This window comes from Typopeltis vanoorti, chromosome 16 (genome assembly GCF_054136105.1).
Source record: "Typopeltis vanoorti isolate ZY-2024b chromosome 16, IOZ_Tvanoo_1.0, whole genome shotgun sequence".
Taxonomy (NCBI): Eukaryota; Metazoa; Arthropoda; class Arachnida; order Uropygi; family Thelyphonidae; genus Typopeltis; species Typopeltis vanoorti.
This window is the reverse complement of record NC_143564.1, coordinates 112,642,764-112,657,956: the sequence shown is the minus strand read 5'-3', so window position 1 is coordinate 112,657,956 and position 15,193 is coordinate 112,642,764. Positions and strand designations below refer to the sequence as shown.

The 15,193-nt window shown below is 35.5% G+C and overlaps 1 protein-coding gene across 1 annotated transcript in view; it reads left to right on the top strand.

Annotated features, from left to right (window-relative positions):
- Positions 1-859: 859 nt before the first annotated feature.
- Positions 860-15,193, top strand: part of endos (endosulfine alpha) — a 62,842-nt gene continuing 48,508 nt past the window's right edge. Inside the window, exons 1-2 of the mRNA XM_090406509.1 lie at positions 860-1,056; positions 12,023-12,133. Coding sequence (XP_090262635.1) covers positions 991-1,056; positions 12,023-12,133 — 177 coding nt within the window. The 5' untranslated portion in view covers positions 860-990. The remainder of the gene's footprint in view (positions 1,057-12,022; positions 12,134-15,193) is intronic.

Genomic DNA, 15,193 nt, shown 5'->3' with positions numbered 1-15,193 from the left:
GTTCAGTGCGAAAGAAAACAAGATCATGTCATTGGTGTTTTGGGATGATAAAGGCATTTTGATTATTAATTATCCTGAAAAGGGTAAAACAATAACCGGGTTTTATTATTCCGATCTTTTAACCAGACTAGACGAAAAAATTCGTGAGAAAAGACCTGGTTTGCAGAAGAAAAAATCACCTTTCATCAGTACAATGCACCTGCCCAGAAAGGTGTTTTGGCAATCGGAAAATTAAGGGATCTGCACTATGAATTGTTGGAACATCCACCCTATTCCCCAGATTTAGCTCCCTGTGACTTCTATCTTTCCCCAAAACTAAAAATCTTCCTCTCTGGTCAGCGTTTTTGTGATTGCAGCTGTAGAGGGGTATTTTGTAGAGCTTACTGAGAAACAGTGCAAGGGCGGGATAATTGTGCTTGAACATCCCTGGAATAAATGTATTAGTCTTAAGGGAGATTATGTTGAAAAATAAAAATAATTTTGAAATTATAAATTCGTTTTTCATTGTTAGGCCGAGAACTTTTCAGACCACCCACATTCTTGCGGGTCCCTAAACTTTCCTAGTTCCCTCAACTTTTCATAGGTAGAATATCTGCATTTGTACAACCTGTTCAAAAGTATTTTAAACATTCACAAATGAAAAGAAACAGTTGATCTTCTAGTTCTTTAATTTTGCAGTTACAGAGATAAACAGAAATCTTACTGCATGCAGAAATCATCTTGAGTATTTTCAGTTTTGCATAGAATATTTTCTATAATATTCATTAATTTTGACAAAATTACGCCGTATCATATCTAAAATGTTGTTTTTTTCGCTTTCATAGATACTCAGTGGTGGTAGGTATCGCTACAGGCGCATTTGTTGTCACTGAATGTGCGGCAAAAAAAAATTCACCATTGTGAGTAGTATAGTGTGAGGATACGAATTAAAATTTACTACTTATATTATTTAGATAAATATCTTACTGTTTTTTCCGTATTTCTGTAATAATGTCAGCAGAAGAATTCAAGCAGAGTGAGGAGGGGGAAACGGTAAAAGTTGGACAAGAGGAAGAAGTATGTTAATAAATAGCATAATTATAATATTTTGATAATAAATGGTATATTTCTTTCCCCTTCGTATCTTCCTCCCCCGTAATTAGTTTCCTTTGTTAAACGTTTTTTTTTTTTTTTTTATATATTCTTTCCTACACCATCCCCCTCCCTTTTTTTTTTTTTTGAAAATAAAAAGCTTTTAGTAGTTTTGCACTGGCCAGTTTACGCAAGTCGCATAGTATTTGTATAGTTTTGCTAATTGAGAAATCTGTTATCAACGACCTCTCCATCTTTTGTTTGGAACTTATTACATGCTATACTTGTGGAATTATATTCCATAAGCACTATAATTGCCATCTTTCCGAGGACTTGAGTCACTTAAAAATATGTTAATACTGAAATTTTACAGAGCGTATATTATTATTGCATTCTTTAAGGATAAACAGTGGAATCCACTTTTTATATTTATTAATACAGCTGTACTGAAATAGCTATAATATATCAGGGTTAACGGACTTTTTTTTTTTTTTTTTTTTCATTTATTCTTAGTTTGGAACAGTTGTTCCAAACAGTTATGTATGTGCTATAAAAAAATAAATAATAATAAAAAAAAATGACAGCGGATTTGACTCACAATTTATGTGATGCTTTTATGTAACAATTCAGGACACTTTCTGTTCACAATCGTTACATTACGTTTATTGTATTTACCATTTATGCAATTAATAACATGCTTGACTTCGTTAAATAATCTGTTATCTGCCATGTATGGGAACTCGAAGTATGCATATGCCTCCCACATTCATGTCATTTTACCATGAAAGGAAGGATCTTCATTATATCACTGCAGAAAACTGTTGAGTTCTGAACTATAGCAGAACTTAACAGAAAACTGTTAAGTTCTGCTATAGTTCGCAACACATGCAAATTAACTGAGATATAATAATATTAACAAAACAGTTAAAACTGAGGAGAGAAGAAAATATGAGTGTGAATTAAAACAGAAATTGAAAAATATACAGCTGGAAGATAATGAAAATATTTTAAATAGCTGGAATCGTATCAAAGATAGCATAAAAGTAGCAGCAGAACACTCATTTGGGATTCAAAGTAAAATACAGCACAAAAATGGTTGAATGAAGAATGGTGAACTGGCAGTAAAGAAAGATAGAAGCATTTGGCTTAATTACACACTGATATACATGCCTCTCAGAGATACAGAAAGAGGCAGCAAGGAAGCTAATAAAATAATCAGGAAATAAAATATTTACGAGAATGGATTGCATTTGGGAGTATCCAGAAAACCAAAAAAACAGCCCTACATATGAAAGCAGCAATGGACAAACACTAGCCACTAGAGATGAAATAGTAAACAAGTGGAGAGAGTACTTTAACAAAAACTCCTAAATTGTGATGAAAACCTGTTGAGTCTTTTAAATATAATACGTATCATACTTGTCACCCAGAAATATTTAAATATCGGGGAAGTGAATTAACCATTCATATACATAAGCTGGTAAATTTAATATGGGAACAAGAAGAGATACCAGCAGAATGGAAAATTGCTTATCATTCCAGTATATAAAAAGGGAAACAAAATTGAATGTAAAAATTAAAAATTGCTACTGTCAGCAGTCTACAAAATTTTGTGCAGTATTATACTAAAAATAATCTTGCCTTATGATGAAGAAAATATAGGTGAAGAAATGGATCAACAGTTGACCAAATTTCTACACTTACAGATGTAGAAAAAAAATGGGAATTATATAATCTGCAGGACCATATTTTATTTATAGACTTTAGAAAAGCATATAATATCATATGCCAGTGGTGGCGAACCTTTTTATGTGCGCATGCCAAAAGTTTACAATCTGAGTTGCTGTCATGCTGGTGCGTGCCAAAAATTTACAAATCAAGCTGCTGATGTGCCAGGCAGTTTTTAGTAGGGGAAAAATTAATAGAATATTAATTAATTAATTTATAATATTATATAAATAATTATAAATTTTTTAAATAATATTTTATTTTATCCATAATATTTATATATAAATTTATATTATTCAGTGTAAAATTGATTATTGTATTATTAAATTGATTTTATGATGTTGGTTTGAAAAAAAAAAAAAACGGTAGTGAGAAAAATATTTATGCATCATAACTCACCATAGAAGTCAGCTGAGCAGGGAATGCAGCAAGATGTCAACTTGTCGGTGAAATGCTTACTGTATTTACTCGAATATAACTTGCCCTCGCGTATAACTCGCACCCCTGATTTTTTGACAACCTGAGTATTTACATTTACATCTGGGTCTGGCTCCCACTGACGAGACCTCAACAAAGGTCGAAACCGATATGGGTAGTGACCCCCCCCCCCCCATAATGTATAATATCATAGATGTCCACTGGGAGATGTGTTTTACATTATGGGAAAATACTAAGGATAGTGATCGGAGCTTACTCTACCTTTACTACGAGTTGCCCCTGTCGTGAAAGGTTGGCTTATACTTGTATCCGCAGGAACTTTTATAGTTTCTATATTCGGCATGAAACTCTTGTAGTTTCTCTGTTTGGCTTTGAAATAATGTTGGATTCAATATCCATTTAATTTGAATAATATGATATCATTTATAGAAAAGGCCTTTGGGGAGTATTAGATGAACTAGGAATACCTCATAAGATAATATGTTTATGCGTAAGTTTCTGTGGTTAAGAAGTTCAATATCAATATTCCGGTTACTTAAGTATAAAGAGCTAATAAGCTTCATTTTGGCAATGAAAACATTACTTAAATTATGGGGATATTTTATCCCACATAGTTTTAAAACCGAATAAGAAACTCAAAGATTGGAATCAGAGAGTTTCTTGCTGACTATAGTAAACTATAAAGTATCGGCAAACACTTAGCGTGAGCTAATGCAAGTGACCCTAGTACGTAGTACAATACCGGACGACTCGTTGCAAAGGTGGGGAAAGTTCAGATCGCTATTCTTAGGTATTTTCCATAATGTAAAAACACATTTCCTAGGAAATGTATGCTGTTATTACATTATGGAGGGAGATCACTACCCAGACCGGTTTCAGCCTTTTTTGAGGCTTCATCAGTCAGTAGCTAGACCTAATAGCCTACGTACGTATTAGGGTCACTTGCATTAGCTCACGCTAAGTGTTCGCCGATACTTTATAGTTTACTATATTCGGCAAGAAACTCTCTGATTCCAATCTTTGAGTTTCTTATTCGGTTTTAAAACTATGTGGGATTTAATATCCCCTTAATTTAAGTCAATATTCCGGTTTTGTGACCACATATTTATTAGAGAATTGTTTTTAAAAACTAAACAAGTATGCAAAAAAAAACCTGATCTCCCTGTCTGGCCCACGTAGCAGATGCCACAGATTTATGTTCTCTCTTCTTTTGTATGTCCTTTTGATGTTTCCTCATGCGTATTTCCCCCGACTCCCTGCGGTATCTGCTACGTGGGACAGACAGGGAGATCGGGGAAATCCACATGAGCAAACATCAAAAGGACGTACAAAAGAAGAGAGAACATAAATCTGGCTTAGCATATCACACAGCTTCTAACGGTCATGATGTACTCTGGGAAAGAACAAACATGTCCTATATTGATAAGAATTGTTTCACAAGAAAATTCAGAGAGGCAGCAAATATGATTAAAATTCCTACGCAATGCAACAAAAACCAAGGTTTGATTTTAAATCAAGTTTGATCATCGTTTATTAAAAATTGACCCACTTCAGACCTCGGACAGAGTGAGCGTGAACCACAGAATGCAACAACAAATAGCATTGTCTCCAACTAACATGCATTAATGGTTGTATAGATCTGGTATTCGGTTTTTTTTAACGAACTTTTTTGATGTTCATAATACCAACAAATGAACTTGTTTTTCGTAATTTCTTATAGTTTCTGCTTTCAACTGTTTGTTATCTTTACCCCTGAAGATGTTAGTCTTACGACTAACAAAACTTGCCGGGTTATTTTTGAGTACTTGTTTAGTTTTTTAAAAACAGTTCTCTAATAAACATGCGGTCACAAAACCGGAATATTTCTATTGATAATATGTTTAATCAAAATTTGTACCACTAACAGCCGAAGCTTGGTATTAGCTAATGGAATTAGATCTGAACCTTTTTGATATCAAAACAGGATTGAAGCAAGGAGATGCTCTTTTGCCCACCCTTTTTAATTTAGCACATTAGAAGAATGTATTTGAGAAACTGTAAAAGATAACATAAACAGATTAGTATATATGCAGATGGTATGTGCCTGGTTGGAGAAAATGCTGAAAACATTACAACAACATTTAAAAAACTCAAAATTGCTGCCGAGAACAAGGATTACAAATCAACCAGGATAAAAGTGAATATATAAATGTATGCAGAAAATGATCAGTTTACCATTATAACTTGACATTCAAAAGTGCCGCCGCCTTCAAATATCTTGTGACTGATTACTCAAAATAACAAATTTCAGTAAGGAAATACCATGAGTAGACATATTACTTACAATTATAATAATGGAATTAACTCACATAAAATATTCTTTATTAGTAGAATTTTCACCTGAGTATCACAGGCATCATCAGTACAAGTACAAAGGCCAATTAAATAATAACCGACATATTCACAAGGTGCCACCTAAGTAGCTAAAGTAAGATAACTAAAAACAGCCCTTAAATTTCCTAAGTTATTTAAAAACACAAACTATATATATATATGTGTGTGTATACAATTACAAAAGTTAGGAAAGATTAGCTGATTTTATAGAGTACTATCTTCCACAAAGGGGATACACATAAGCCATCGGATCTGTTTAAGTTAGGGGAGTGAAGTAACGTTTCACGTATTTCTTTGTAAAGCATTCCATGAGGAACCGACTTTTGTGAATGACTTTTGTCTTGTTCCAATGAACTCTGTCTAGTGTTGATGGCATGCTCTGCAAGTCCAGACTGTTCAGGTTCAAGGTACTGAATATACGACTTGTGTTCTTCTAACCAGATAAGTGCGGATCTTCCTGTTTGTCCGAAATATGATAATCCACAAGAGCAGGGAATCTGGTAGACACCTGGATAGCTGAGATGTGGGAGCTTGTCCTTTGGAAATATAAGGAATGTGGAGATTTTTCTGATGGGTAGAAAGGCAACACAAATATTTAGTGGTTTTAACACTTTAACTATGCATTTGCTAACGCCTTGCACATGGAGGATAGGTATATGTGTTATTTCTTCTGTATTTGAAGAGGATGCTGAAACACGACTACTCAACGCTTTTTTTATGAAGGAATTCTTATATCCATTGGATAAGGAGAAGGAATTAATATATTGCAATTCTTTCTGTAATAGTTCTTCTGAAGAACAAAAGGAGTGGGCTCGATGAACCAGTGTTTTTATAGTACCTGCCTTTTGACTGGGAATGATGATGTGCTTCAGCATAGATGTAATGGCCTGCATGAGTCTCTTTCCTATAGACTGTGAATTGTAGGTTACCATCTTAAGAGATCTACACCCTCTGTCCAAAAAAGAAACCGAACTTTTGATAGAAAATAAAATGCAGGCCAATTATAATTATTCAAATACTTTATTTCGATCAATATACTCTCCCTCAGCTTCGATACAGCGTTTGGCACTGTCAATTAATTCGTTAAATGAGTTTTTTATATCAGTTTTTGGGATACTGTTGAGGGTCATGATTACTGCCACTTGAACATTTTCAGTGGTGTCGTATTGCTTTCCTTTCATCGGCAAATGAAGTCGGGGAAAGAGAAAGAAGTCACAGGGTGCTAAATCAGGTGAATACGGCGAGTGATCCAACACACAAACTTGGTTTTTGCTCAAAAACTGTCTCACAATGTTCTAACGGTGAGATGGTGCATTATCGTGCAAAAGTGACCAGCTGCCTGCATCATGATATTCATGCCATCGCGATGAATTCTTGCTATCAATCACTTCAAAACTTGGAGATAAAACTCGCTATTGACCAGGGATTTGAGGGTATTAGTAGATAGGGAGTTGAAGTTTAGACGGCATATTACAAAAGTGACTAGAGCAGCTCATTAAATTCCTTGGGTATTGGAGAACACCATGACATGCAGAGATATGGCAGGCTATTATACCTCTTTATAGGGCTTCAGTAATGCCACATCTTAACTACTGTGCACAGATCTGGTTACTTGGGTTGGTGGCAGGTTTATGGAATGCACCTTATGAGGATAGGTTGAATATTGGTGAGTTACAGAAATCAGTTGATAGGCAGAAAAGGAATGATATGATTTGAGACATATAAATTACTGAAGGGTTTTTATAAGATTAATACAGCGGAAATTTTTCAGAATAGATTTGATGGGTAGAGAACTAGAGGTCATCCTTGGAAATTGAGCAAGGATGTGTGGTGACTAGATTTTTTTTTTGCTTAAAGAGTGGTGAATGAGTGGAATAAGTTGTTGTGGGTGCCATGACTGTGAATGAGTTCAAAGCAAAGTACAATAGATATTGTGCGAAATAGTGCTTGTCATAATGTTTGTCTCACACGTTGAGTCTTCAGACTCCATGTAGTTGCCCGTATAATAATAATAATTATTATTATTGGGAAATTTCAGTACCTCAGCAGTCTCAAGAAAATAATTTTTCATTTTCTGATTGTAATTTCTTCATAGAAATCATTGTTCTTTTGCTATAACAGAGCATCTGTGACACAGTTGGTAATGGTAGTACCCTTAGGAAATACCTAGGTTCAAATCCTATTAGAGGATGAAGAACCATTATGAGGGCTTTTCAACAGAAGGTGAGTAGCCAGTCTTGTGTGAAAACTGGAAGGTTTTTTTTCTTGTTGGAAAATTCATGTTTTTCATGCACAAAACATGCAAACTGGCAGGAAGGATGCATACAATTAACACACAATACGTGACTTTTTGTAGCCTTAGTTGCTTCAGCTGTAATTCAAAAGGCCTAATCTTTCTAACTTAAATAACCTATAGGTTATATTAAATCATATCTTAACCCGGCATTAGTAAGGTGGGATGTCACAGACCCCAAAGATTTTAAATTGACTAAATTTTTAACAACACGTGGCAGTGAGTCATGCCTCAGTATAGCTTCCCCTCCCATAACCCGCTACTTGATGCCATAGACGACAGGCTGTTGCACGCAAGCAAGTTTAGTGTTGTTACATTTTCCTACCTTACTAACACCAGGTTAAAGAATATTTTAAAGGAAATTATAGTTTAAAGAATGCGTTAAATATTTTAGTTATGTTGTATGAAAAGCAAAAACTTCAATTTTTAACATGCTATATTAATAGATATTCTACTGGAAGTATATATATGAAAGTTTTTTTTTTCCTCCTTTCCTTCCTTTAATAATCTACAATATATTAAAAATGGTACTTTGTAGCATTATGTTGGAAGCATGAAAAGTTTCTGCCCAAAGATTGTTGACCAAGTAATTAGCTTATCTGTAACTGCTGGTTTGAATCCTACTGTGGGCATTTGTTTTTAGGTGGGAGAGGAATTTCATTGCCCAGTACAAGAACACCTCACTTGTTGGAGTCAGATGATTTTGAACATCAGATGCTTCGGAAGATGACTAAGGTCTTACACAAAATACATTTTCTTTTAGTATGATTATACAACCCCGAAAGCTGTAAAGCTTTACATCATTGCCAAATTGTGAATAGAGACAGTGAACCAAAATTGTTCTTCATATATCCTGCCCTTATACAGTATAAAAAAAAAAAAGAAACTAGGACAAAAAAAGTACTCAAGACTGTGCATCTATCCTTTACTTCTGGCTCATACATTCTCATTGTTGGGTCTTTGTTACTTATGATTAAAAAAAAATCAACTAATGTATTTTATTCCCGTAAGGAGTAGGTGAGGCCATTTTAGCCTTCTGAAACTTTTCAAAACTGAGGGGGGGGGAGCAGTTCTCAGTGGAAGTTGCATGTGCATCCATAGGGCCACCTGAAGAAAGTGCATTCTAAGTTTGATTCTAGTCACTGACTAGAGGAACTTTTCTTAAACCTTTCTTCCCAAGTTAGTTGATCTCTGGCATGGGCAGACAGGTTTTTTCTTCCTGTAAACTTAAGAAAATTAACAATAGCACCTATAGTATTTCAGACCACAGATATAGTATTAGGAACCATGAGATGGTACCACTTGTCAATTGCCTCTCTTCACTGGATGCCATGTATAATTAGTGGTAGTCTTGGCCAGGTATCTCTGATTGGTTACCTGTCAAGATTGAACTTGTTAAATTTTAATTTTATACTGATGATGACCTTTGATTACTTGGGCAAAACTTCTATAAAATATCTCGCATATGTCTTCCATTGTTATTATTGCATTACGTCTGCTTATATTCCTGTTTTTTGCAATACTCACAAGATGTAGTTGTAAATGAGATTATTGATATTCATCTAGTGGTGAGAGTGGTCATGAGGAACTGATTTTGGAAGTGGTCAAGAAGGGGATATGTATAAGACTGTAAGGTGGATGGTTATGCAAATCTCTATCAATGTGACCATTCTACAAGTGTCAACTTTCTGCAGTTATCTTGCTTGCCTCACTGCAAAGAATTCTCTTGAATTTCTTCTTGTCTAGTCAGATCAGGTCCTATCATATTGCACTTTTTCTTTCTTGCCATGCTCATCAATTTACTAGCTTATATTTTATATTCCTTATTTGTCAGAACGTTGCCTACAATGATATCTCAATTATCTCACTTTCAGTTAACCATTGAATGGACTAGTGTGTCAACAAACTTCTGGTACAGTAGCATATAACTATTGGGTTGGCAAATAAGTTCATTCAGTTTATGCTTTAGTACAAGTTTACGCCGCTTCGCCTGTCGGTATTGTCACGCTACCAAGCAACGCTATTGCGCAGTTGAAAGGCGACATTTCACATAACCTTTCAGTGAATTTTTGTTCAGCCTACTTCAGTTGCGTGTGTGTAACATATTTTTAGAAATGGATGGAAGGAAATAATGTACATTACCGGCATATTTTGCTTTTTTATTTCAAAAAAGGCAAATGAGCTGCAGAGGCCCATAAAAAAATATGCATCGTATATGGGGATGGTGCCTTAACAGAACACGTATGCCAAAAGTGGTTTGCCAAATTCCATTCTGAAGATTTCAACGTCAGTGATGCGCCTCGCGCCAGTTGCCCGACTGTGGTTGATTCAAGTGTTGTGAAGGATATCGCCGACAAAAATCTGTCACAAACAGTGCAGGAGATTGCTGCAGTACTGAGCATATCCCATACAAGCATTGGAAACCATTTGCACAAGCTAGGATATGTTTCAAAACTCAATGTTTGGGTGCCGCATGAATTGACTGAGGCCAATACGACTGCTCACATATCCATCTGTAATTCGCTGTGGCGTCACAAAGAAAACAACCCATGACTCATTTTTGAAGCGGATGATTATGATTGAGATGAAAAATGGGTTGTGTGTGATAACGTAGTACGTAAAAGATCATGGGGGCACAAAAGCGAACCGCCACAAACAACCTCAAAAGCGGGATTGCACCCAAAGAAGATCATGCTCTCTCTGTGTGGTGGGGATTATAAAGGTATTATCCACTACGAGGTGTTACCGTCAGGCAAAACAATTGATTCAACTGTCTATTGCTCACAGGCGACTGGCCCGTGCAATTAGCACAAAACGTCCTGAATTGGCAAATTGGAAAGGAGTTGTCTTTCACCACAATAATGCCAGACCCCACACATCGTTAACAACCCAGAGTAAATTGTTATGTCTTGGCTGGGATGTTTTGCTGCATCCTCCGTATTTACCGGACCTCGCACCTTCCGATTACCACTTATTCCGATCGTTGCAGAATTCTCTGAAAACGGGAAAACCTTCGCTAATGAGGAGGCTGTCAAAAGACAGTTTTTCGCCAGTAAACCTCAGGAGTTTTATGAACGCAGCATAATGAAGTTGGTGGGCAGATAGCAAGAGGTTATTGATAAAGAGGGTCAATATATAACTGACTAGTATGTATTATATATATTAAATAAAATGTGTTTCATTCCACTCTGAAAAATCGAACGAACTTATTTGCCAACCCAATATATCTCGATTATTTGACTAGCAAATTGATCTCCCATTGTGGTTAGATAATTTAGGAATTACTGTATCTTATCTCCTCCAACTTCTTTTCACACCTTGCTTGTCTAATTACACTGTTTATTCATGAGGATGTAGTGCTTATTGACAAAGCATTCATTATTCAGTGAATAATATTACATGCTAGTATGGATAATACTATGTAATGTTCAGAAGAGAAGCAAATACTGTAATGGAGTAGAACTGAATGAACTAGAGGTGCATGAGTTGTTGAGGAGTTAGATGTTAGTAAGGCTTAGATTGAACAATAAATATCCATATATTGTGCAAAACAGTTGTATAGTTTTTTTATACTGTTGACCTACTTGTTTAATGAGGATCTTACAATGACAGGGACTCAAAAGTGGGAAAAGGCAAAATAATACCACTGCACAAAATGTGGTGCTGAGGGTGTTCCAATTATATACTGGCCTGTGTATACCTGTATTTGTTTTTTAAAGTATTGTAAAGATTGGTTAGGAATAGCATGCCATGAGAATACACATGCATGTGTATTCTCTGTATTTCATATTCTTAGAAGTAGCAGAAAATGATTAATGATTTTTAAATAGTAAAATACAGTTTTAGAAACATGCACAAAAAAGTTCATGTTACTTTGCATTTGAAAAAACTGCCTGAACGAGTGCAAAGTTTTGGATAATTTCAGGTATTGGATAATTTCAGTTTTTGAACTTCTGAATTTTAGACTTTGGTTGTATATTGTTGTATATTTTCTACGATATGTGAATTTGCATTTCTATTATATGATTCTCATTTTATAATTTAGATCAGTTAAACAGGAATTTTTCCTGTAATCTACATCCTAAAATCAGGTATATAAATCACCACTAAATTTTTTAGATAAGTTTGAAACAAGCAGAAAAGGAGGAAGAGGCAAAATTAAAGGCAAAGTATCCACAAGTATTGAGACCTGGAGGATCTTCTTTTCTTCAGAAGAGATTACAAAAAGGAGTAAGTCTGCTGTTTTATACTAAATCTCTCTTGCTCCCTCCCTTTCTTGGTTAGTGCTAAGCTAACTATTATCCTTTTAATTAGTTTATGAAGACTGATTTACTTCCTACCTTTTAGTTCATTATTTACATTATCATTTTGCTGTAAATAGTCTATCTTGGATATACCATGACCTGTGAGACCATGCCATTTATGGATATGTAATTAGTCTTTAAAATTCTTTTGCAAAAGGTTCTATCGATAAATTACATTGAATTATTTTTCTTTATCGTTTTTACTCACTTCTGTACTCTTGCCCATGCTCTTTCTCCTTTACATCAACGACTCCTCTCTCTCTGACTTCAAATCCTACTCATAGTTTTGCAGATGATAGTACTTTCCATTTCTCTTCATTCGAGAAATACTAATGGTCAAATGATTGAAGCCCCCAGGATCATTCGGTCATATCATTCGACTTAAATACTGAACTCTCCATTCTCAAATGGATAATGACTTAATGAAATTCAATGCTATTTAAATATCAGGCCTGTCCTATTACCTGCAAGAAAGATCCTGCTTACATTTTGATAACATGCCAATATCCTTTCAAGATCGGTTTTCTCCTCTTAGGCTGTCTGTCACATCCATCTTATCCTGCACAAACATATCACATCACTAGCCTGCTCAACTTCTAACACTATAAGTTTCAGATTTGATTCCTTGGAATATTTTCACATTTGTGGTTGTCCACTTGATAGGAGGGTGATCTGCTTAATAGGTGACTGTGTTATAAATATTCTGTTTTTCTTTTACCCTGCTTTGTCTTTATTTTCTTTACTTAATATTTGTTAATTGTCATGAATAGTCGACTGCCTTAACTATCGACTGTGCCATTTATCTATTTCTACTAGATCTTTATACTCTTGTGCTCTATAGTCTAACAAATTTATTTGTTTTATGACTGCGCCAGTTAGATTATGTATTGAGTGTGAGATCCTAACTTAAAGACAAATCAAATATTGTTGGCATTCTCCTGCTTTTATATTAATCTTTACCTTTAATTAGTCCTGGTTTGGCTTTATCTCATGCAGGTTCAAAATTTTCAGGATAGTGCATTGACAGAATCAGTCTAATGTGTTATTCAAAAACCATTTAATTAAATCAAAAAGAAATATGTACAGTTCACGTTAATGTGTGTGTGTTAATTGTGTATATATATTCATACACACACACACACACACACACACACACACACACACACACACACACACACACACACACACACACACACACACACACACACACACACACACACACACACACAATTGCATTACAATTGTTTTGTCATTTTCAATTCTTCCTAATTCAAACTTAGTTCTAATTTTCTTCCTTTAAAGCTACATCACAGTCTAGAATATCCTGCCAGTCATATACACAAACTGACAACAATAAAGCATACCTTGAGTAATCCTAATTCGATATCAGTTTACATTATCTCATTATACCCATAAACAGACACACTTGATGTACATTTTTGAATTATCACATATATAACTACTTACAATTCTTGTTCAGCACTTCCTTTTCACAAATCTTCTTCTGTTCAAACACAAATGCTCCCTCTCTTCTTTCTTTCCTTCTGCTGGCTCGTTCTTGATTTCCCAGCAAATTTCTTCCTTGTCCAAGTCGTTAATTATTCCTTGGCGGCAATGGGCAGATCTTTCCTTTTGATTCCCAAAATTGGACCTCACGTGGAGGTGGACCCAGGTAGAAGACTCAGAAACCTGTGAAGCTTCTTTTTAGATTACTGACAGCAGACCTCATGTGGCAGGGGACCCAGGTATGAGAAGGTGAAAACCGTCAGATCAAGTCTTTCTTGATGACTCGCCTTATAAAGGCCCAGACTTTGTTGTATATGCATGCACGTGTTTCTTCAAACTTCCATATATGGTCATGTATTGACCTTATCCAGATGTACAAAACAGATCCTTGTCATATTCCCATGATTTCTCAACTACTTGTTGTAAAGTGGAAATCTGATCCTGGCAACCTCTATTTGGCTTGAATCCAGCTTGTTCTTTTCTTAGTCTCTCTCCCATACTCTTTCTCAACCTCTTTTCAAGTATGCTTGAAAAGCATACTTGAAAAGAATCTTACCTGGAACACTCAGTATGGAAATTCTTCTGTAATTCTCACATTCAGCTTTATTCCCTTTTTTATAGATGGGAATTATTAGAGCTCTGCTTCAATCATCTGGAATTCGACTTTCTGACTGGGCCCTCTGAATTATGCAGTGTAGCTACTGCAAAATTTTATACCTCCATACTTAAACATTTCTGGTCGAATATCATATACTCCAGCTGCCTTTCCACATTTCGAGTTTTTGATGGCTTTTTGTACCTCAAGTAATGATATGTACTTCTCTTTGCATTCCTCTTGAAAATGTTCTAGTATGGTTGTGTTGCTGCCTGTTCCATTTAAGTCTTTCCAAGTAATTACTCCAGACATCTAGGATATCCTTATCTTCATTTTCATACCACTGTTTTCATGTTGCCGTTATCATCTGATTTTTTTTTTTTTAATATCTGATCTGCACACAAAAGGCCACATGACCTATAGCACATTAGTGCCATGTGTGGGTAAGAGGAATAGAAGAAGATATCGGATCACATTTTGCTTGAACAGCTGAGGGTTGTAATCTTTGGGGAAGGGAGAGTGGGGGGGGGGCTGTTACAAAGGACAGATGTAGATGGGATGAAAGAGGAGGCACTGAAGTTGGTTTGGTGAGTTTCAAGATGGACAGTAAAAAGGTGTTGGCTAGCAAGTGGCTCTTGTTTTATTGGTTTTGTAGGAAAGTGGGGAAATGATAGTGGCCAATTCAGCAGAGCACTATCCATGAAAGTATCTGAGAGAGAGAGGGGGAGGATGTGATTGAAGTGGGTATGAGAGACAGAGGGATCATTAATTAGCTGGATTGTCCTCTTCTGAATAGAATTGAACAATCTTAGATAGGATTTTGGTGCACCACCCCAAATATGGGAACAATATTCCATGGCTGGGTGGATTTGGGCTTTGTATAGA